The sequence below is a fragment of the Dipteris shenzhenensis genome, chromosome 23 (assembly GCF_047967505.1).
Source record: "Dipteris shenzhenensis isolate YYH24624 ecotype China chromosome 23, Dip_SZ_1.0, whole genome shotgun sequence".
NCBI lineage: Eukaryota > Viridiplantae > Streptophyta > Polypodiopsida > Gleicheniales > Dipteridaceae > Dipteris > Dipteris shenzhenensis.
The window spans coordinates 10,080,476-10,105,541 of record NC_141618.1 but is presented as its reverse complement, the minus strand read 5'-3'; the positions used below and the strand labels follow the sequence as shown (position 1 = coordinate 10,105,541).

Below are 25,066 nucleotides of genomic sequence, written 5' to 3'. Positions count from 1 at the left end.
TCTACAGTTACAACTACTAGCTTTGATATACCCCTACCCATGACATCGATTGCTCCACCCTCCCCTAGGATAGAGGGGTTGTCATTGACACCATCTCTTCCATCTCTCCCTTCTTCTCCCGCTACAGTTCTCTCTCTGATCATGACACCTACTTTGGAGGGGTCATACACCATTCCGCACTACTCGACCTTTCTCTCCCCTCTGCCTCTCACTCAGCCCACGCTCCCACACCCTGCTGGGCGAAGAGAGAGAGAGAGTGTGCAGTACAGGACGAGTCGAAGAAGAAGTCACGTCAACTTAGATTGATAGATAAGGTTCCTAAACACAAGTACAAAGTACTTGTATCTAGGCCTGGGACTAAGTGTCCTAGGTGTCACATAGGACTAAGTGTCCTATGTGGCATAGAAGGCACTAACACAATAAGTGCCTACACTTATGCCTACAAGGCACATACCATGGCCTATAGGGCATCACTAGAACCACCAAAGGATGGCCTACAAACCCCCCTCCATGGGATGGGCTGAAGTACTCTGGAAACGTCTCAGAATATCTGGTAGTTTCTGGTCATGGTGGCACATGTTCATCCAAAAGGATATAGCCACCTATGAATGTACAAGGAATGTCAGATCATGTAACAAAAGGAACCAAGTGTAAAGCCTGTCGGAAGACTTCGAACTTGGGACGAGGAAGTGCCTTTGTAAACATATCTGCGATGTTGTCCTCTGTGGGAAGATAGGACAACTCTATGTCGCCTGCTGACAACCGCTCCCGAACATAATGATAGTGAACTTCAATATGCTTGGTACGCGCATGAAACACTGGGTTACGCACAATGGCCAAAGCACTCTGGCTGTCAGTGTAGACAATAGTGGAGGATGTCTGGCAAATACCAAGATCTGTAAGTAACTGTCGAAGCCAAACACACTCTACCGTAGCGGTGAAGGCTGCCCTGTACTCAGCCTCACAACTAGACGTCGCAACTGTCGGTTGCTTCTTGCTGAGCCAAGAAATACATGAATTGCCAAGCAAAAAACAATTGCCAGTATGTGACACTCTGGTGTCGGAACATCCTGCCCAGTCACTATCCGTGTAAGCATGCATGGTAAGTATGTAACTGAATGTCCTGCAATCTGACCCAATGTACTGCAATCTGATGCAAAAACAGCAAATTTGGCAAAAGCCCCAAGTTTATTTAGGGCAAATAGGCCAAAAAGAGGGCAAATGTGGGAAAGCCCCAAATTTTGCTGGAATCTCGCAAATGTGACCCAATGTCCTGCAAATCTTAGCTGTACAAACAGCTCAAGTACAACGTATAGCTGTACTGTCAGCTTAAGTACTGTTGTACGGCTGTACGGACGTACGGTGTACTACTGAAGGTATGACCCTGTACGGTGGTTGTACGGTGTACCACTGAACGTACGAGTACGACGAATGTACGACGCAAAGTACAAAGCAGAGTACGGGTACGACAGATGTACGGAGCAGAGTACGGGTACGACAGATGTACGGAGCAGAGTACGGGTACGGCAGCTGTACGGAGCAGAGTACGGGTACGACGAATGTACGACGCGAGAGCAGTTGACGACTCACTAAAGGTACGGCATACGGCAACGACGCAAAAGGTACAAGTGATGCAGGTCTGCTCACGTATGGACTGTGGCAGTACGGTACGACGATGCATAGTACGGTGACGCGCAGTTGTACGGCGACGGCAATGTACTTGTTCACGTACGGGCTGTACGGCTAAGGTACTGTATGCAGTACGGAACAGGTGACCTCGAAAAACTACATGTGCTGAAGATATGTCGACCAGCAGGGCAACAGACTTCCCAAAGAGCAATGGAGGACTCGGGGGCTGAGTAGAGCTGGAAGACAAGAGCAAAACCTGCTCTGATACCACTGTAGATGCTAAACGAAGAGAGAGAGAGAGTGTGCAGTACAGGACGAGTCGAAGAAGAAGTCACGTCAACTTAGATTGATAGATAAGGTTCCTAAACACAAGTACAAAGTACTTGTATCTAGGCCTAGGACTAAGTGTCCTAGGTGTCACATAGCACTAAGTGTCCTATGTGGCATAGAAGGCACTAACACAATAAGTGCCTACACTTATGCCTACAAGGCACATACCATGGCCTATAGGGCATCACTAGAACCACCAAAGGATGGCCTACAAAAACCAGGGAGAACAGAAGGGAAGCTGGGTTGGACAGATGCTATCTTACACAACATGTCATTGGACCGGCGCAAAGTGCAAAGAGGAGATTAATTGGCAGGTGCTTACTTCATTGCAATGGCAAAAAGTTATAGTGGTTGGGAGGCCAGCTGGACCATCGATCCTAGATCAATTGCAGAGTACGCCCAATGAAGGGTTTGGCTTTGGGAGGTTTGCCCCCTAAGAGAAATACAGCAATCTACAAGTTTCGGAGAGTAGTTTCAGATAGCCCAAGTAGAGCAATCTGCAAGAACAATGCAAGTATCTGTCTTTTTGTAGACTACTCATATAGCAAACACCTGCAACAAGCACTCTCCCCTTATAAGAGAGACCTTGGTTGTTGCAGCAGATACCCCATGAGGTACTTACTAAGCTTTGGACTTTGCTTTTGTCTTGGCTTCGGTCCAAACTTGAAGCATCCTATTTCTTCTGGTCGGTAGCATTAGGTGGCCTCCCCACTTAACCCTAGTTGAGGTAATGATGAGGGATGGGACCCATCACTACCGTATGGCATGAGACCAAGAGACGATTTCCCACAATGCCATGCTCGTTGCAATTGTGTGGCACACCTTTTGTCTTTACATGGAAGATGGCAGCCTATCTGACAGAGAGTTAATGCACTTCTCTCTAGAGACGATTACAAGCCAAGAGATCCGAGGGTCACTCCACCCATGAACATCACCCCGGTTTCTCTCCAAAGGATACCATTTGGGAGACCATTGCCAGTGATACATGAAATTCTGTCAACGCCTAAACTTTTACTCAATCACGGGCATAGGCACAAGGATTATCCTCCCAACCAACCTCGGTGGTAGTAAGCTCTCTATATCTTTCACTACGTGAAGGCTCCTGTTTACAAATTCCACCAAGCCCCAAAATTCCCTAGATGGATCTAGTATGCCACATGTCTTCATACTAGGGTCCCTCCTAAATGCATCATTTACCCCTCTGTTGGGATATCATTGAAACCATTTGCCCCTTGGCACATTTCATGCATTTAGGCCCCTTAGCCTTAGATCCACTTAGTCTAGTGCCATGTTACCCTCACCAAGGACCTTGACCTTGATTCCTTTCTTATCATTTACATGAAGCCCAAACAAATATAATACAAACATTGATCCTTTAAAGAAAAATGTCGACTGACCCTTCCGAGGTCATGTTACCTCAACTTGAGCATACCAAACGGACTGAACCCTGTAGAGGAATGTTTTCTATCATTATAGGCAAATTCTAACAATGGCAACCACTTGTCCCATGTATGTTGCCTCAATGACACATATGCTCTAAGCATATCCTCTAAAATTTGGTTGATTCTTTCCGTCTGACCATCCGTTTCTGGATGATTTCCACTACTCATTCTCAACTCAGTCCTTAGTGTCTCAAACACCGCAGTCCAAAAATGACTAGTAAATTTGACATCCCTATCTGACACTATGGATTTGGGTAATCCATGCAAACGAAATATATGTCTAATAAACAAATCCGTCACTTGCGGGGCACTAACAGACTCTCTAGTGACGATCAACCACCACAAGGATAGAATCATATCCACCTTGTGTCGTAGGCAGACCTACAATAAAGTCCATGGAAATGCTCTCCCACCTACCTAGTGGTATTTCCAAGGGTTGTAAAAGTCCGGGTGGCTTCACCCGCTCTGCCTTACTTACCTGACACGAAAAACAACGTGTCACATATTCATGAATATGCTTTTTCATCTTTGGCCAAAAGAAATCTCGCTTCACGAGATCATATGGATGTCCCGCACATCGGCTATCATGGCATTGTTGAATGACTCTCTGCCTAAGATCATTCTGATTAGGTACTACTACCTTGCCATTTCTTTTCAGCATACCATCTCTTATGATATATCTTGCATAAGTTTGGCCTTTTCTGGATGCCAGGTCATCCTTTTCCCCGGGTTTGAACACATGAACCTTAGGCCAAAGGCTCTGGACAAACTCGTCCACCTTTTGAGTTTCTCTAATCTCGGTCATTAGAGCACTCTCTAATACCATGAAACTCATATTATGCATAATACGTGACAACGCATCAGCAACTTTATTATCCTTCCCTCTTCGGTACCGAATCGTCAAATTAAACTCCTGCATGAGTTCTGCCCACCTAGCTTGGCGGCCTCTCAAATCAAGTTGTTTATAAAAATGTTTCAGAGTATCATGATCAACATCAACATAAAACTCTGACCCATACAAATAATGTCTCCATGTTTTTAGAGCATGGACAACAGCATACAGCTCTAATTCATGAGTTGGCCAATTTCGTTGAGAGGGAGAAAGCTTCTTGCTTTCAAAGGCTACTAGCCTTCCCTCTTGGAGGAGAATTGCTTCTACCGCAATGCCACTTGCATCGGTTTCAAGGAAAAACGGTTTCTGGGGATCAACTATTTTTAACACCGATCATGAAACCACAGCTTGTTTTATGGTGTTAAAACTTTCCTATTGATTCTGTCCCCATAAAAAAGATACTTTATCTGAGGTCAAATCAATCAATGGCGATACTATTTCGGAGTATCCTTTGATATGCCTTCGATAAAATTGGACAAATCCCAAGAATGATCGCAAAGCGGTCAAACTCTGAGGGATTGACCAAGTCAGTATCGCAGCCACTTTCTTTGGATCTATTTTCTATCCCCTCAGGAGTAATTATGAATCCTAAATATTCAAGTCTTACCATACACAGTATAGTTTTCTTTTTATTTACATAAAGACTGGCTTCCCTCAAAGTACTGAACACTATCCTTAAGTGTTCGTAATGCTCAACAATACTTCTGCTGAATATAAGAATATCGTCAATAAAGTGCACTACAAACTTTCCCATATACGGACGTAGTAACTCGTTCCTAAGCATGACGAATGTAGCTGGAGCATTTGTAAGTCCAAAGGGCATTACCAAAAACTCATAAAGTCCAAACCTGTTTCTAAAAGCGGTTTTATGCACATCCTCGGCTCTAATACGGATCTGACGGTAGCCACATTTAAGATCTATCTTACTGAAAATTACGGCCCCATGTAACGCATCTAGCAAATCATCGATCCGAGCCATCGAATACTTGTGCTTAATAGTGATATTATTCAATGCTCTGTAATCTATACAGAGGCGAAAAGTATCATCTTTCTTCTTCTTTAATATCACTGGCGAAGCAAAAGGTAAGAAACTTGGTTGAATCTGTCCCAGCTTGAGATATTCTTCCAGTTGTCTTCGTACCTCCGCTTCTTTGGTAAAACTCAACCTATAGGGAGATCTATTTACAGGTTCTGCCCCCGAGATTAGTTCAATCTTATGCTAAACATTCCGCTCTGGAGGTAACCCATAAGGTAACTCATCCCTAAAACAATCAAAGAACTCCTCTGCTATTTGATCAGCCAGCTTGGCCATCTCTCCATTTTAAGCAACATCAGTGCTAGCCGAAGAATCATCAATCGGCTCTAACGATGCTGTGCAAAGAAACAAAAACTCTTCTTGAGCTTTTCGAATTCCATTACGGAAACCAACGGTCCTTGAGGTATATCTTTTTCATCTCATAAGACATACAGCACATCATTCATCTTGAATTGATAAATGTGCTTTTTCCAATCTATGGCTAGATTCTTCCTAGAATGCCAAGCCTTACCCAGGGCTATGTCTGCATGAGCAAGCTTTGTCATTTCAAAATCAAGCTTCTTAGCATAGTCCTGAATTCGAAGCTCCAACTGGGTAACCCTTTGGTTCCATACTTCAGTTGAACTTCCATCTACCATTCTGACTGTATATGCATAGTCAAATGGGCTAGTCTTTAGTTTTAACCTCTTTACAAGCTTGGAGTTAATTACATTGTGCGTTGACGCTGAGTCAAACAACACAATGACATCATGATTAGCCACTTGCCCTTTTATCTTAATTAACTCCGTATCATTAAAGGTTGTATACCCCGTTCCTGCGGGCTTTGACAGGACATTATCAGGTGCACTAGTTACTAGCTTAGCAATAGACACACATAACAAAACAGGTACTGATCTTTGAGAAGATCCCGCTAGCTGAATCTGCATCTGTTCTGCTCTGGGACTTCCCTCCATTTCCACGTCGCATTCTGAGATCACCATCTCAGCCATCCGACAATCTTTGTTTCGTGGACAATCTTTCCACTGATGAGGCTGAAGGCATCCAAAACACAAGCCTTCTCTCCTCGCTTTTTCCCTTCGCTCTGGGTTCAAAGAAGACTTCGACCAAGCCCGATGTTAGTTTTCTTTTCATTCCAATGGTAGTACTTGATTTAGGAGTCTCTACTGGTTTCGCCTACTTGGCTTGACCACTAGGCTATGAGGCACTCCCTTTGCTAATCCACTTCTTCGGGTACTCATACCGAGTCCCAACCTGCACAAATCCACTTGGTCTGTTCCCTTTTGCATCCTCATAGTTTAGGGCTATGGCAATTGCTTCATCAAGCGTGTTCGCATACTTAGCCCGAACTTCCATCTTGATCCGATCATTTAATCCAAAAGATAAAATCTTTTACCTGGATTGACTGAGGTAGAGGTTCATAAATTTTTATTACACTTTCTCTGAACTTATCTGTGTATTCTGCCACTGATAAATTTCTCTGACGAAGATTTCGATACAAATCCCAAGCTTGGGATGCTTCGTCAGGAGGTAAGAAGTGTTTTCTAAATTCTTTTTTAAACCCCTCCCAAGTAGTGGATGCCAATCCATCTTTCAGCTGTTTTATTCACCACCTATCCGCTACCTCAATAAACATATGGGTGGCCTCGCGGATTTTTTTCATATCATTCCTGATTTCACAAATGGTGAAGGCCTCGTCCCATTTGTGTAACCAGGTCTCTATGATATCGGAACTACGGTCAGAGATTCAACCAGAATACTTTTCTGGCCTATAATTAGCAATATTAGGCACCTTAGCCCTCCTAGGCTCGATCGTATGAACACTGGTTCCAAGCTCCATTAGAGATTTGCCTTTCTCTTCTCGAGATGGTCTAGCAGACATACTATGAACCATTTTCATGAGCTCGGATTGCCCTACATTTGCTTGTAACTGTTGCGCTAAAATCTACTGCAAGGCATCTTCTAACATTGCAATTCTGCCAGAAAGTATATGGCCTACTGGGCGCGACACTTGCGGGGTCGGCCTGACTCCCGACTCTACGGGATCCACCCTAGAAGCTTCTTCTTCTACTTCCATTTTGGTCAATGGGTGTGTTTTTTTTTTTTTTAATAAATAAAACACCGCTTGAAACTGTATTTACAAATCGAAAGTCCAACTTCCAAATTTACAGCTAACCAGGCATATATCAGACTGTAACCAAACCCACTTTTCCCTATGCTAGGGAAACTCCTGCAATCTGAATTAACTTAAACACGGAGGCAAATAAACTTAGAAGGCATAGAAAACTCCCTGATCATTCATATAGCATAGAGAGATCAAGTTGTTCCTATATTTGAACCAGATGAATATTCCTGCTATGGCTCAGCTACACCCTCATTGGAGACCCAAAACACCCCAGCTCTCACTTCAACAGTTATCGTCTGTTATCTGCATAGTACTCGTTGATAACCGAAATCTCCAAATAACAAAATGTCACAAGCAAGTCTCGTGACCACACAGTACCTCTCTGCAGGTAGTCGTAATTCTAGTAACCTCGCCTTCAAATGAAGAGACCCCTACGCATGAAGGCAGCAGCCAACCCAATTCAAAAATACGCAGCTTTTCCACATCTAGTGCATATCAGCAGTCACGACTGAATTTACGCATGGTAGAATGCGTCATCTTTCTCATTCCAAAGTGATCAATTCGATGACGAAGAAGACTGATCTACGTGACTATTTTACTCACGGACTTCGCACCGCAATCGACCCACGATATGAACGCCAGCCAATCATATAATGTTCCGTCCCAGTCTTCAGCACTAACCAAATTCCTCACGCGATGCCAAAAAGCCCTGAAGGTACTAAGTTGTACACCTGCAACAACGTCTGCTAACAAACGACCTTGCGAGCAATACAACGAGCAACTCCAACTATCGGCTTGAGCAAATACTCCAATAACTGCTCTTCAGCGACGAGCCCAAAGACGACGACCAGCAGCTCTCCGACGACTAAGCAACATTCCAACCACGGGCTTTGCAAATGACGACCCTAAGCAACGTGCACAGCCTCCAGTCAAGCACCTAAGGCTTCCCACCAAAGTCTTGCCAGCGAGCTCAGCCAATCGCCTCTACACGCCGCTCTTCAACGACTTCTGCAACGATGCAACTTTTACTCAATCACGGGCATAGACACAAGGATTATCCTCCCAACCAACCTCCGTGGTAGTAAGCTCTCTATATCTTTCGCTACGTGAAGGCTCCTGTTTACAAATTCCACCAAGCCCAAAAATTCCCTAGATGGATCCAGTATGCCACATATCTTCATTCTAGGGTCTCTCCTAAATGCATCATTTACCCCTCTCTTGGGTTATCATTGAAACCATTTGCCCCTTGGCACATTTCATGCATTTAGGCCCCTTAGCCTTAGATCCACCTAGTCTAGTGCCATGTTACCCTCACCAAGGACCTTGACCTTGATTCCTTTTTTATCATTTACATGAAGCCCAAACAAATATAATACAAACATTGATCCTTTAAAGGAAAATGTCGACTGACCCTTCCGAGGTCATGTTACCTCAACTTGAGCGTAACAGCCAACATTACCACCTGGAACATTTGGGCGGTACAATGCAGCCTGATGATGGAAGGGTACTCTCATCAACATATGGCTAGAAATTGCGTGTCATCTGGGAACAAGGTACTGATGGTTCTAGGAAGACCTCTTAGCAGAAAGAATGATCGAGAAATCGGTTGGTTGCATTGCCCACCACACTAGTTATTGGCACCTACTCCTAGGTTACCGTAGACAGTGAACCAGGATGCTGCACAGCAGCCACATTTTCCCTTTCAGCACCTCGCGGACAGCTAATTTTCTGTATTGTTTTCAAGCATAAATAAAAAGTACTTTTTTGGCGGGGTCGGAGGAAAAACAGTTTGAATCTGAATTCAACAACATATTCCATACAATAGCCTCTCTTAAATAGAGAGTGAAAGGTATGTGCATAAAGAGGCGTGTACCTGAACGTTTGAAGTTTTAGTAAAAAGTAGAATTGTCCGTTTTGAGTTTTCATCAAACAGTGTGCTGCTCCATAGAGTTGTATCCTCTTGTTGTAGGGTTCTTCCTCATGGGGATGTGTCACTAAAAGACCCTACCCTTTCACAAGCATCCGCCCTCATTCTCTGCTGTTCATTATGGGTTCATTCTTGAGCATACTTGTGCATCATCTCAGAGGGAGATTGGAGAGAGTGACTGATCCTTCCACTGCATGAGATTGCTACAGAAAGCAGTTCCTTAATCTATCACATTCAAGGATGGAAGGAACTATGAGTGCCTCAAAGTCATATGGCTGTCCTGATGCACATGGGCAATGCAGCATGCTCGATCAAGATGAAACAAGGGTTTTTAGAGGTCTTCTCAACTGACATAGAAATCAAGCAAGGCTCTTCACCATCTCCCAATTTGCTTGGCCTATATATAGGCCAGTCCGAAAAAATGGTAATAGAATATGAACAGCACAAGAGTATTTTTGAACCTATGATTGGGCAAATTAGCAATCATACTTTTACTACATTGGTCCTTTCCTCATGCTCCCAAGATAAGGCACACAAAATAATTGAAACCTTAGAGCATTTATATGAGACAAAGGTTGCGCCAGTAAAGACTCAGTTTACACCCAGCCAGTACTCTTCTACAGGCATAACCCGCGAAGGCTGTGGATACTTCTGAGTACCTTCAAAGAGGAGGTCCCTCCAATCATAGATGCTCACAAATTGGTAGGAAAAAAAACTAGAGGTGGCATGGTGCCATTGCTATGCTAATGAGGGCCCTGGATGCTATCAAGAGGCCATTAAGACCTCGTTCTCATCCTAGGAAGCCACTAATGAGCAAAGTCTTTACCTTCTTGTAACCAGAGGAAGCCCTCCATTTTTAGCTCTTGGGGTGTCATATCTTTCATCCATTCGGCATCATTATGATGATAAAAACTCTATTTAGAGGAGTGGCAGTTCCAAAGCAATGCGTGTGTTATAGTGAGCTCTTTGATGCTTTGTTTTTTATCTATTTTCACTTCATGCTTTTATTAGCACAACGTATACAAGCTTGTAGACTCAGAAGCAATGAGGTCTCATTGCAGCTTCAGTTACCACCGTCTTGGGCCATTAGTTAAAGCATGGCTTGTGATTTAAACCAAAGATCTCCTCAACAAAATAACAGCATAGAGGGTCCATGAAGCAATTTAACTGGACAACGGCTTGTTCACAACGTATCTCGAAATCCTTGCTTTCTACCCAGCCCTCAGTCCTCACCCACACATGGTCAGCTCCTTCCCCTCACACAGCCAAGCATCAACAGCAACCTCCAGCCGGTGGCCATATGTTTGCCCATAGGGATAGCCACACAGCCAACAAGGGTCAATGATAGGCCTGCCAAAGGCCAATCAAGGGCCAATCAAATAGCCATCCAACCAGCCAGCCAAGGAGCCACCAACACATTCGGTTTGCCCACCAATCTACCAGCATTGATCAGCCTATGTGCTAGTCCATCATGCATCCAATGTGCACGTTGAATAGGAAAACCCTTTATAGGTGGGGCATGCATTAATGGTCTACTTGTGACTTTACATCCTATACTAAGGTTCCTGCATTTTTCTCATTGGTTTTTATTACTGCTGCTTCTCTAACCTCGTTAATTTTAGCCCATATTGTATTTCTATACAAAAATCATATCTTTGTTATGTCTCCATTTAATCAGATTACTTCTCTCTTGGAATGCTGCCAATGTCCTAATGTTTTTCGCTCGACCAAAAGGTTATTGCAAATGCCTTGTGCTTCCAAATTAAACACTCGCCTGTGCATGAGTGTGTATGCATATGTACACACACGTGCCAAAGGGACGAAAAAACAAAGGCTCAAAGATAAAATAGGAAGTATACGTAGGGTCAAGATTAAAGAACAGAACGATGAAAGACGATTTGCAGGGTGTACACACCCACCTTTATGTATTTTTATGGAGATACTACATATCATCATACGCATGCTCAAACCCGAGCATAAATGCCCTGTATTTATTGGACTAAGGACATATTCAGCCACTTTTGAAAGTAGGACAAATATAAGAAAGTGCTTAACAAGTTCTAAAGATAAATTTGTGACTTAACCTCACAAAGGAGGACGTTGAATTTTCTCGATTTAATACTAGATATAGAGCACCCTTACCATTTCAAAAAACCTGTAATGTGATTCTGATAGCAACTCTTTTGATTTCTAACATTGTCCCAAATCCAATAGAGCCATTTTAAGATACTGCATTCCAGAAACTTGCACAATATACCTGCATAAGGAAACTGAAACTATGTGCACAAAACACCACTCCTTTATTATTCAGAAGCAATTACCTCTGGATCAACAGCCTCGTCCATTCTAGTGCATCAAGCAAGCTCCTCTAATCAAGCTGCCTCCTATCTGTTGTCACCATAACAATACCAAGTATCTAACAAACCGAAAGACTAGTTGTTGACAAAAATCCTGAGAGTCCAATCTGAGAAGATTACCCCAAACCACATGATCAAAATAAATATGGAATTAAGCATTAATTGAAAGCTGTGTACACCTAGACTGATATAGAAACATGCTAAAATCCATCCTATTATGCTAAAAGCCATCATATCAAACTGGAAACAAAAGTGCAATTGCAATCTTATAATGAATTATAAGAAAAAAATAATTCATCATATGGTTGCATTGTTTGAAAATGGAATCAAACATATACTAAATATGTACATGTAAATAATACAGAATATGCCCATAGCCATCATATCAAATTGCTTATAACACACAAGAGGCAGCACAATGAAGTTCATAGAGCCAACCAGAAAGAGAAAGAAAGAAAGAAAGTTTAATAAAGTTTTCAAAAGACCGATGGGTCTATGAGACTGTGAAAAACCTGGTACAAACGAGCTGTGGTGGTGGAGCTACTAAACGAGCATCCACACCAATGCAAATGCAAAATATGCAGAATGTCAGTACTAAATCCTAAGTACAACATAGTCATGTCATGTCGGTAGTCGACTATCTCATCATCATCATCATCATCACCATCACCATCACCATCAAGACATCAGGGTGGATGTGGCAATGGGGGCATGAATCGGTGCAGCCCTCGACTATCTCATCATCATCATCATCATCACCATCACCATCAAGACATCAGGGTGGATGTGGCAATGGGGGCCACTCAAAGGTGCAGCCCTGGCATGTCTCATGGTCATAGCTCTGCGTCTAACCAGGGCTACTGTGACCCATGTCGGGCGAGACCCGACTCTAAACATGGAGGGGATGTCCCAGTGTGATCTATGTGTCAACTCTCTATCTGAGTTGTCGAGTCATAGGCTCCAGGTCACGGTCACAACGAATTTGGATCCCCGACTATGTTCAAATCTTTAGTTGGTGTCGTTACTAAGCTCTGTGGTCATTATATCATGCTTATAAACTCAGCTGTACAGGCATTCCTCTGAGGATGTTATCGTTTTTTCGTTCCTCCCTGCATCACTCACTTCAGGATGCGCATTCTCTCAGAGACCTTCCTCCGGCCCAATTAGAAGTGTTTTTTCACTGTTTTTAGTTTTCAAGTAGTAGCTGTTGCTTATTGGAGCAGCTACGAATGTACATTTTGTTCTTAATGAGATACTACCTTTTATCCCCAAAAAGATTGTGTGCGCGCCCGCGTGAGAAAGAAAGAAAGATGTATTAACGTCCACGGAAGACCTCGCGGGCCTATGGGACAAGGTACAAAGTACACCAAAAATGATAATCGCCCCAATGGGCTGGAGCAAAGGGCGCGCTAAGGCCCTTGCTGAGTGCTAAGACTGCTAAACTGATAAACTGAGAAACTGATAACTCTGCAGAGCTCAATAGCTCGAGCAAAATCAAAATCAGATAAAACCTAGAACCTAGCAATTGTCTGAGAGCTGTAGCATGCTGAGAGCTGAGACTCAGGCTCAGAAGCCAAAGCCCGGTACCGTGGTGGCTCGTCTATGAGCGGCGAAAATGTATCGGATCTGCGTCTGCCGGACTGTATCTTGATGTGGTGGCGGAAGGGGGGGGCGTGGTCTCCTCGATCTCTAAACCCGCTAGGCTATGTTCAGAGTGACCCCTCGCCTCGGGCGGTCCCCCTTGAGGAAAGCTGTGATAGGACAGACCTCAATAGAGTGTGCTCAGGTCACTCTCTCTGATGCAGGTGGTCTCTGCGTCCATATCTTAGTAATCCAAGCTGTCCGCATGTCAACTGTCTCCTCCACCTCCACCCCCGCTATGTCCTAGAGCTGACTCAAATGCATAGAAATCTGTGACGTGTCGCTATGCTCTATCAGCCTCTTTGTCCTGCGGTCTGTTTGCCTCCTACAACTCTCTAATCTGTTGTAGTAAGGTCTCCCTAAGTCAGCACATCCCTAGTAGATATAGGCCAATGTAGACCTGGTCCTGAAAGTGGATCAATCGTGAGAGTGGACCGAAGCCGCTCCCCTCCTAGTAAAGGCAACGGTATCGTCCCCTGATCTCATAATAGGCTGGGCAGCACATAGGAAATGCTCCTCTGTCTCAGTCACTCCTAGTGTGCAAAGCATGCATATCCGCTACTTCCTGGGTGTCCATGCTGCTCTACCCATCTCGATCCTCAACTGATGAGATGAAACGCACATCTGGCCAATGGCAATCCTCAGTGCATGTGAGACTCCTCTGTCCTCAAGATACTGGGGTTTGATGATGAATCCCTCCTCAATACTCTCAGGAAGTGGTTGCGGAACTGGGACTTGGTGGGGAGCTCTTGGTCCCCTACCAAGTCCAAGACGTATGGAGCTGAAGGAGATCTAGCCATATGATACAATTGATCTCATCTCGTAGGATCGATTCAAGGGGTGCGTCCGTGCTGTACTGAAAAAGGGGGAGCCTGTCCATCTGGATACCATCCCTGGTAAACCATGTGGATATCCATGCATACCATGTGTCTGCTCCACTCTCTGCTAGTCGCCTGGATGACTCCAAGGTCAGTCTCAATGTCTCCATCGAGGCAAGTCCCCCTCCCAGACTCTATGGATGAAAGTCACTGTCTAAAAGATGACATCAATCTATAGGGGAGTCATGGCGAGCTCTGCCTAAACTATCTCATGTGGAACTGAGGGCTTACTCCGAATCATCCTGGACCCCATGATCACCTGTAGCCGCTCAAATTTCCTCCATTCGGTCTTCGGTAAGTCACACCCATACATGGCCGTCGGTCGCACTAGTGTGTCGAAGAGCCAGCTCTTTGTTGGTGGGTCCTAAAAGTGTGCCTGGAAGCATTGTCTCTCTAGTTGGGCCAAAGCACCACGTCCTCATGTGACTTGTGCCTGGGTTGCATGGGTTATCGTGAAAAGGGGTCCTGTGAAAACTGCTCCCAGATATGTGTAGGACTGCACTATCTCCATTGGCTCATCACGGCAGGTGAAACTGAGTCGACGAGTCAATGCATGTGAGGTGTTGAAGACCATAACCTTGGTCTTCCCAAGGTTGACTGTCAAGTCTCTCTCTCTCTCTACAAAACACTCTAAGGCATCCAGATGTCTCTACAGCCCTTCCGCTGAGGATGATATGAGGACTATGTCATCAGCGTATAGCAATATATGAATCATGAGGTCACCCAATAGTGAGCCCTTGCCTCTTAGGCGATCTATGAAAGATGTGATCTCATCAATGTAGAGTCCGAAGAGGGTCGATGAGAGTGGACATCCCTGCTTCACTCCAATTGTGCTCTCGACCCAGTCCGATAGACCGCCTAGGGCACGTACTTTGCCTCTGACTGACTCATATAAGCTCAACACACCCCAAATCAACGTCTCGGGGATCTGCATCTCTTGTAGTCTCTTGATCATGCGGGAACGCGGGATCGTGTCAAAGGCCTTCCGAAAGTCTACAAAGCATGTGTAGACTTTCTGGTGTCTGGATCTCGCCTCCTCAATAATAGCCTTTGGAACGTGATCTAAGGTAGAATGTTGCCTTCGGAATCTTGCCTATCCTAGTGCGCACTGCCCCCAAGCCTCTGTATGACTACTGAGCTCCCCCTCTAGAACCAATCATAGATCTTGGCCAGAGTCTGACCAAACATGAGGGTGCGGTAATTCCCTGTCTCCACCATAGGGTCACTGGCTTTGTGTATCGGCACAATAGTGGTGGTGCTCCAAGCGGGTGTTTCCATTGTGCAAAACTATGATTTTGACATTGAATACAATGTGGGAAGAAGAATTTAGTGGCTGATTCACTCTCTAGGATGTAGGCATACACTTTATCCTCTATTACTGAGATCTATAAGGATTGCATCCATGGGTTCAAGAGGAATACCTATCAGATCTAGTAGCTGCAACTTTATTTCAAGACCTGCAGGACCCCAATTGCCTTGATCATCCACATTACAAGTTACATAATGGGCTGATTTGGTTCCATAACGGGAATTTCCTTACTGAAAACTCGGGGTATAAGCTGTCGGTGCTGCAGTAGCTGCATCCTTCACCAATGGCCAGTCACAGAGGGTTATTCAAGACCTATGTGAGAGTGAAGCAAAGCTTTTATTGGAAGGGGCTTTGGAAGGATGTGTACAATTATGTGCAATCCTGTAAGCCATGCCAGCAAAGCAGAGAATTAAACCTCAGCCTAGCTGGTCTGCTCCAACCTCTACCTATTCCAGAAGGTAAATGGAGACACATCCATGGACTTTATCACAAGTCTACCTGTGACTCCTACAGGCTGCAATAGCATTTATGTTGTGGTTGACAAGCTCACAAAGGCTTGCTTCCCAATTTATGGAAAATGTCTTCAAATTACATTGATTGCCATAGGAGATTGTGAGTGACCATGATGTCAAATTCATGGGGCATTTTTCGCAGGAGTTCTTTAAATCTATGGCACACTTCTCACCCCTAATACTACTGATCATCCTCAAATTAATGGCCAAACAGAAAGGGTAAATAGGTGGTTGGAACAATAGCTCCGACATTCTATTTTGACACTCAGAAAACGTGGGACAAGTGGCTTCATCTAGCTGAATCCTGCCTAGTTGAACATGTGTGCTAGGACGCGGAGCTAAGACCTCTTGCCCATGCGCAAATGTTAAAAATTGGTAGGTTCAATCAACTCCATAGAAGCGGCCCTCCCGCCGCCCCTCTGCAACCTCTTGCCGCCCCTACCACCTCCCCCCTCCGCCTTCTCCACCTCCTCCTCCTCTACCCCCCCTGCCGCTCCCCCCTCCCGCCTCCTCTTCGCCTTCCTGCCCTCTCCTTTCCGCCTTCTCTCCCTCCTTGCCTTCTCGTTCCCCCCCTCCTTCTCCGCCTTCCACCCTCCTTGCCCTCCTTCTTCCACTTCCGTCCTTGCCCCCCCTTCACCCCGCCTCATCTCCGCCTCCCCCTCTGATGCTCTTCGTCCTTTTTCTTCTTCCTCCCTGCAACGGGAGCATTTGGGCTTGTTAAGGCGAAAGAAAACCTTGGTGGTGACCCTTGGTTGGCCAGAGAGGCTCTATGGCAGCACCCTCGAATCCGACGGCCGTTAAGGTTCTTCTTTCCCAAAGTTGATCCTTCTCGAGACCTTTGAAGGGGGCACACTTCGCCAGAGGGTGGAGATTTCTGGCTTACCAGGCCAGTGTCTTCGATGCAAACAGATGGGTTACCTCGCCAGAGATTGCCCCCGTGGCCTCCCTTGTGCGCCTCACCCTCCCCCCTCCACAGAGTAGACAGAGTCAGCAAGCCCGAGCCCAGCATCCTCGCAGGGAAGAGCAACAGGAGTCTCAGACCCCTTGGGTTACCCCCTCAAAAGGGGACTAGACCCAGGTTAAAAAGAAAAAGAAACCTCATAGACGCTTTGCGGGTACTTTCTTTGATGACATTCTTGTCTTTTCAAAGTCAAAAGAGGAGCATAAAAGACATCTAGCCACTGTGTTTCAAACCTCAGAGACGATAAGCTTTTTATCGATGGGAAGAAGAGCGAATTCTTTCTGGATGAAATCCATTACCTTGGAAACATTATCTCCAAAAATGGAATAAGGATGAATCCCGCAAAGATCAAAGCCATCCAAGAATGACCCCAGCTGAAAACAATGCATGAAGTACGCAGTTTTTTAGGACTTTGCTCCTACTATAGAAGATTTTTTGGGACATTTTACTGATATTGCAGCTCCGTTACATGACCTAAGAAAAAAATTTGCAGCCTTCAAATGGGGAGAGGGTCAAAAGACAGCTTTCAACACTCTCAAGGAGAAGCTAACCACGGAACCGATTCTTATTGTTCCTAATTTATATCAGCCCTTTGATGTTGCAATGCTTGTGGAGAGTGTGTTGGAGCTGCTCTTCATCAGAATGGGCATGTGATAGCCTACGAAAGTAGGAGATGACATGATGCCAGGAGATATATTGGGATATATGAGAAAGAGATGTTGGCTGTTATTCATGATCTTACTATCTGGAAACACTATCTTTTAGGGGCTGATTTCACTGTCAAGACAGATCATCATAGTCTCACGTATCTCCTAACACAAACTATGCTTTCGAAGAAGCATATGAAATGGGCAAACTTTCTATCCATATTCCATTTTCAGATTCTTCATACCCCAAGAGCATGGAATAGAGTGGCGAATGCTTTTTCTAGGAGGCCTCATGCGAATAATGGCACCATAGCCTATCATACTAACCTTAAAGAGATGAGGGAGCACAATTTGCAAGACCCAAACTTTGGAAAATTCATGGAGAATATTCAGCAAGGCTAGTCGACAGACAATATTCTCTCAAGGATGGGTATCTCAGTGATTGCTTGTGTGTGACCTATAACATGCAGATGAAAGTCGTGGAGTAATCTCATGCAAGACTCTATGCTGATCATCGAGGTATCTCCACCACGACTAAAGCTTTTGAAAGGTACTTCTTTCGGCCAAGTACACACAAAATGACATCCATAAGTTTGTAACGGAATGTCTTACTTGCCAAAAAGTAAAGTATGATAGACACAAGACCCCAAAATTGTTGATGCCACTTCCACTGCCTCAAGTTCCATGGGAAACCATACCATGGTTTCATATTTGATCTACCAAGGTCAAAGAATGGAAATGACATGATTTGGACTATTATTGATAGGTTTAGCAAGCTCGCGTCATTCCTGTCAAAAAGACCATCAAAGCGGACCACATGGCAAAGTTATTTTGGCACAGATTTTCAAGCACCATGGGCTACCAAAGTCAATAGTAAGTGACCGAGACCCCCGGATGGCAAGCTTGTTTTGGAGAGCTTTATTTGATAGCTTGGGGACGAAGTTAGATTTTTCTTCTTCTTTTCACCCCCCAACAGACGGCCAAAGTGAGATTGCAAATTCCACGGTGCTAGATCTTCTAAAGTACTATTTGTCTGAGCAAAAAGCTGAGTGGGAAAAGTATTTCCTTTAGTGGAGTTTGCATATAACAACACCACTCACAGTTCTAAAGGAAAAGCTCCTTTGAAGTGATCCATGGGAAGGCGATTTTGCCACCTATTCTTAGGATGAAGGATGAGATTTTTGCGGCTGATCAACATGTTTGAGACCTTGAGACAGCTTTTTCTCAAGTACAGACAGCCATCCAAAATCTCAAGAAAAGCATAAAAGAGAACAAGATAAGCATAGAAGGGACCTAAATCTTCCATAAGGGAATTGGGTACTCCTCAGTTGGAGAAAGCCAAACTCAGAAAGATGAAAGGGAAAGAAAAGGTATATCCAAAGTTATTAACCAGGTGTTATGGAACTTTTCGAGTTAGTGAGCCAATAAATGAAGTTGCTTATCGACTACAACCCCCAGAGAATCAGAAGATCCACAATGCTTTCCATGTGAGTCAGAAGTCTTCTAAAGAAATATCAAGGACCAGAACCCACTGAACTTCAAGAAAAACCACCAAAGATGGAAGAAATGGAGGACACCCTCCAGCCATAACAAATGCATCACACAGAAAAAGAAGGACCAACAGGCAAGGTTACCCAAGGTACCTGGTCAAGTTCAAGAATTATTCAGCAATTGATGCCAATTCTATGGATGAGGAGTTTTTCTCCGAGTACCCCCAAGTTTTACAGTTGTAACAAGAAGCTTTGCAATTGAGGTCAACTATTTAGAAGCCGAGGGGATGTCACAAGTTTGTAACTTCTCCAAGAAATAAAGAGAAATCTTTAAGATTAACTCCAGTCAAAGAAAGTTGACTTCAGTTAACTAGAAAAAGTTTTATTTTCCTTTGCCTTGCATTGGTTCAATAACATTGTGGGGACGCCCACAAGGGATTAGGATTGGTCCAAGAACTAGAATGCATGCATTTGGCTAACCTCTAATGAATTAAAATGTTGGATATTGTTTGTGCAAGATGCAGGACTTTGGAGAGTGCTAAATAACCCCACCTTTTAAGGGGAAAAGCACAAGACAAGTGGCACCCCATTCACTCAAGGGCCCACTTGAGCTAGAAGCATTAAAGGTGCCCCACTCTATAGAGAAAAGAGCTTGCTTTTGGGGAAAGCCCTAGATTTTGGAGAAAGCTCGAGTTTTTAGAGAAAAGCCCTATTCTAGGCAAGAAAAGAAGGCCTATCTTTTAGAAAGCACATGCTTTCTAGTTGGCTGGCCTACTCTATAAAATAAAGGCCTCTAGGCTCCTAGTTGTATTGAGAATTATACCCAAACTCTGCTCCGACATGAGCCACCTTGTACAAAGAAGTTTCTATTGCAATAAAGACCTTCTGAGGGGTTAGCCCTTATTTCAGCCTGCTGACGTGGCAGGCTGCTGACATGGTGGATTGCTGACATGGCATGCTGATGTCACAATGTGCTGACATGGCACGGTGCTAACGTGGCAAGCTGACTGGGCAGCCCACTTAGCAGCCATGCCAGAAGTTTCACCACTTGACACCTTGAGGGGCCGAGTAGAAGGCCAAAGGGGGCCATGTGGGGGGAAGGAAAGGTGCAAGTGGCTGGGCCAGCCCCCCCCATTCCTTTTGGGGGCTGGAACCTGCATTTGGGGGCAGCTAGATGGGCCGCCCCTCTCTCCTATAAAAGGAGAGGTCCCCTCCCCTCATTTTGCATCCCTTGCCGTCCAGCCCTCTTGCTTGGTGCATCTAATCCCCCTCTCCCCTCTAGAGCCTCAACAAAAAACCTTCCCTCCCCTACAGCAGACTTTCTCTCTCTACTGCAGAACACACTCTCTCTACTGTTTTAGACCACATTTGAACAGATTCTCTCCACCCTTCTCTCCCGTTTGATGCAGCAGACTATCCTCACCATCCTCCCTCCCTTAAGAGCAGCATAAGCCTTTCTCTCCACCATTAGTCTTTCTCTCTCTACTACAGGTTCTCTCTCTGCAATTAGTCTTTGGAGCAACATTACTACAGATTCTCTCTCTACAATTTAGCACCTTTTTGGCAGATTTCTTCAACTCCAATTATTCCCCTTTGTTGGTGAAAGCCACCCTATGCATCTTAGCTACTTCCTCTCCAAAATTTGAGTCAATACAGTGTTTTTCTTGGCATTTGAGGTTGCATTTAGAAACTAGAAGTACTATTTCTGCAAGTTTCAAGCCCGGATTGGAAGTTACTAATCTGTGGGATTAGTGGAATCATTTGCAAGCATCTTCCTTACGGATTGGAGAACCCTTGGATTGGTTGTTCATGACTTGCTTTTAATTCATTTATATTCCAGCTTCTATAAGCATGTGGCTTTGAATAATATACCTTTGTAAGACTAGAATATATCCAATCATACAAATTTAGATTTTTTGTTGTTCTAAAGACCAAAAAACTACACAGAAAATAAAAGACAAAACGAAAGAGCAGAAAAAAGAGGTAACAAAAACTTTTTGGAAAACAAAAGGAAGACATACTTAGCAAGCAAAGCAACACTTATGTCGTCATCAGTGCCCAAGCATACGCAGCTATACTGGGTTTCTAAAGACCTGCGGCATCTCTTGGGCAAACCCAGTGCTTACTAAAATACATCAAATAAACAAAAGAGGAAGAAAACAAGAAATAAAGAAGAAAGGAAGAAGGTGACTAAGCAAAAATAAACAAGCAAAACAAGAAACAAAATCTTCCACAAAACAGGAATAAAAACTCTCTCTCTCTCTCTCTCTCTCTCTTAAAGCATTAAAAACTAAATGGACCCCTCACACTTATGTACCGCTTCCTACAAAGATGCAAAAACTACATTCCTAACTTAGAAAGCACATGCATAATCAATCAAACTCTCTTTTGAAACTAAAAGAAAAACGGGCTATTCAGCTCCCCGCTTTGCAAACATATCCCTTGGTAAGTCTATTCTCGGCAAATGTCATTGTTGAACCCAAAACTTGATCCCCAAGAAACCATAAAATGCAACTATCATGATTGTGCATGAAACTGAGATTGGATCTACATATAAATCATACCAGTACAAAAATAAATACTTTGGGTCTTGGACTACTAGGCTTCCTACAAAACGTAAGCTCTACACGGATGACTTTCTTTAGGTCACATACGATCCACATATCTGCGTCCATGCCTTCGAGATCGTTCTGGTCCAGTCCAAGTGCCGGCTTGAGCATTGAGGCACCAGAGGACTACATTCACAAACCTAGCTAGCTGAGGTGTCCGATGTAACATCATACCGTGGTAGCCTATTTCAAGCCTAGCTTGCTAACAATTTGTTGAGTTTGATGCACCAAAATCTATGTAGCCTTTGAATAGAGATTGAAAGGGCCGAAAAGAATGCCTCACAGATAGTGAGTACCTTGATGTGATATATCTCGAAGTTTTTGGTGGGACTTTGACTTGAAATCCTCAGGGCATGTGACAAGTTGGTTTGAAGAGCGTCATATTTTTATCCATTGAAAAGGTCTTAGTCGTCCTTATTTTGGACGAAGGTTCCCGTGATTTCTCTTAAACTCAGACATCGTGCTCGGAGGCCTGTACAACGCACCATCCAGATTTACCTGAGATGACTAGTAACACTTCATCAAAATGAATGGAAATCACTCGCTCTTTCCTTTCGGACGGCTAGCTCTCGCTCGTGTTAGGTAGAACATCCATCAGACAGGAAAATCGACCTGCAAATGGAGAGGGTCGGACAAGTGCGAGAGTAAGTCCCAACCCTGCGTTTCCTGAGATCAAATCTCAGCCATTGGATCAACCCTGTGTAAATTCCGGCACAACGAAAAATTTTTTTAAGAGGGAATGGCTCGTGGTCGGCCATTTTTGGGTCGGAAAGTGCCCGGCCAATGGCTCACAGCTTCCATCCGCTTGCCACTGTCCGGGCACTTTCCTTCTTGAAAATGTCTCCCCCGACCCATTCCCCTATACAACGCTACTCGAATAGAATAAGTCCGTTTCGATATATTTTTGCATATTCTATCGTGAGAACAAGAGTGCGCGAGTGCGCTAGTGTTTATGGCAGGCATGGAGGTTTCTTTGTTTTAAATGATGGCAGTTGTGGTGGTAATTGATAAGCTATGTATACAGGGACATGGTCAGTCCAATATGCTTTGGTGGTTCCTATGTGACTAGCTTTTATAGGTGTGTTTGTCCATATTTGATCAATTTGCGATTTGAAATTGTGGTTGGTGTTTTTCGGGGGGGGGAATGTCGGCTTCATTATTAAGAAAAAAGGAGAAGTTAAAATTTGATCGGGGAACACTCCCCACGACCTACGATTGCTAAGTAGCTATTAAAACTCATCCACAACGATTAAGATCCACTAGACTATCTCTGATCACCTCGTCGCCTGCAATCGTCACCATGTCAACTAGAGTCATCTTGGTAAGGCTCCAAATCGCATCCACACTCAAGCCAATATTTAGAGAATAAGCAAAAACTAACTTGTTTGTGATTCACCATATGCCCCAAAAGATCACGGCCCTGATATAAGGCCAACAAGCTAACAAGGTTGAAGGAAGACTCAGTGTCTCACCCAGGAGTACAAGCCACCACTTATCATACAGATTGAACTTTCCCATCAGACCAACCGATCTGATGGGCCGGTTGCTGGTAACTACACAAGACCATAATAGATGCGGCACGTCCGGCACACATGGCCGCAAATTGGACATAAGGTGTTGATGTCTTTCCACTTCGCCATTTGTCCCCTAAGGGGCAGCCACTTATGTAGGATCTTTCATAGAAGGAAGCTAGCTCTTCCTACCTTACATCCCCCCCATATTTCTTTGAATCGATCTTTCCACCATTTCAGGGTTCTCCAAACTTTCCATTTATTATTGAGGTGGTTCTCCACAAGATTCCTATACACCACCTTGGCCGCTTCAAACCCACAGTCCATTGGTTCACCCACTGATCCAGTGCAAGAATCAGAGGTTCCAAATTGCATCCACCCTCAAGCCAATATTTAGAGAAGAACCAAAAAAGAACTTGATTATGGTGCACCATATGCCCCAAAAGATCGCAGCTCTAATATACAGCCAGCAAACAGACAAGGTTGAAAAGAAGACTCTCTATCTCACCCAGGAGTAAAAGCCACCATTCCGCACACAAATTGAACTTTCCCTTTAGACCAACCGATCTGATGAGGCCCTCCAAACTCTGTTGGCAACTACACATGACCATAATAGATGCGACACGTCCTCCATAGTACGGCTACGAATTGGACATAAGGTGTTGATGTCTTTCCACTTCGCCATTTGTCCCCTAAGGGACATCCACTTATTTCTTTAAATCGGTCTTTCCACCATTTTGGGGTTCTTTGAACCTTCCATTTATTATTGAGGGGGCCACACAGAGCGAAAAGTTCTCCACAAGATAGGAATACACCACCTTGGCCGAGATCCTCTTCAAGTCCCCACCCTACCCACAGTTTACCCCCCAATCCAATGCAAGAATCGGGTCAGAAGGCTAGTCATCATGTAGAGCTCCCGTCAACTGATGTAGAACTCTCCATTCATCAAGACTAAAACAATATTGCTCCACGATCCAACCTCTCGATCTCCAAGATGCTCTTCGCTAGTCCCAAATGTGCATACTACTTGACATAGTCAAATCTAGCTAGGCAACTAGCCTTGTCATTCATTGATATTGCCCAACTCCACCACAAGCTTTCATGTAAACTGACATGTGGTTGGTGTTGTTCCATGAGCTCTTCTAGTTGTCCTTTCTTTGGTGAATCTTATAGCATGTCAATATTGAAGTCTCCAATTAGGAATGTTGGATAACATGTGGGTTTCTGATATGTAATATTTATTGTATATATTGTAAGAACGTATTGAAATGGTATGCTTCAGCACAATATATTGCTACAATTAATATTGATAGTCTTGAATTTGGTTGGGAATGTGTTGTGATCACCTCAAGCCCTTTTGAAGTCATTGTTGTTTGTAAAGTTTGGAAAATATTAGGCTTATATAATAGTGAGGTGCATGTTTTGTCAAATGTTATTATCGTGGATAATTTTTTGGTATCGACGTATATGGAAGGGTTTGTTGTTATGGTTTCATTAAGGCAATGTTGTCTACTTGGACTGTAATGACCTTGTGTTTAGTGTTTGTATGATTGTGTGCATTCGAGCCCATTTTTCCAGGATAGTACATTGAATTGCCAGGTTGCTGAGGTGAGGAGTCTATCCATATCATCTTTCATGCACGCGTCTATGTGGAAATGGTCATTTTTTCTTGGTTTGGAAAGGTATAATTCTTATTTATTGCATGCCTTGAGAGCACTATGAACATGATCCCACGATGTAGTCAGCTAGTTGGATCAAAAGATAGTTTTTATA

General features: G+C 44.0%; 1 protein-coding gene across 5 annotated transcripts in view; it reads right to left on the bottom strand.

Moving 5' to 3' along the window:
- The window catches only part of LOC147886969 (protein S-acyltransferase 11-like), a 51,785-nt gene extending 29,352 nt beyond the window's left edge, over positions 1-22,433 (bottom strand). Inside the window, exons 1-3 of one of the 5 annotated variants that reach the window (XM_087394599.1) lie at positions 22,395-22,433; positions 22,079-22,254; positions 11,700-11,766 (exon numbers count right to left, since the gene is read on the bottom strand). In XM_087394599.1, coding sequence (XP_087250725.1) covers positions 11,700-11,723 — 24 coding nt within the window. In that variant the 5' untranslated portion in view covers positions 11,724-11,766; positions 22,079-22,254; positions 22,395-22,433. Of the gene's footprint in view, positions 1-11,699; positions 11,795-22,078 lie in introns of all 5 variants that reach the window. The other 4 variants (XM_087394598.1, XM_087394602.1, XM_087394600.1 and 1 more) reach the window with 4 other exon arrangements.
- Between the last annotated feature and the right edge of the window lie 2,633 nt (positions 22,434-25,066).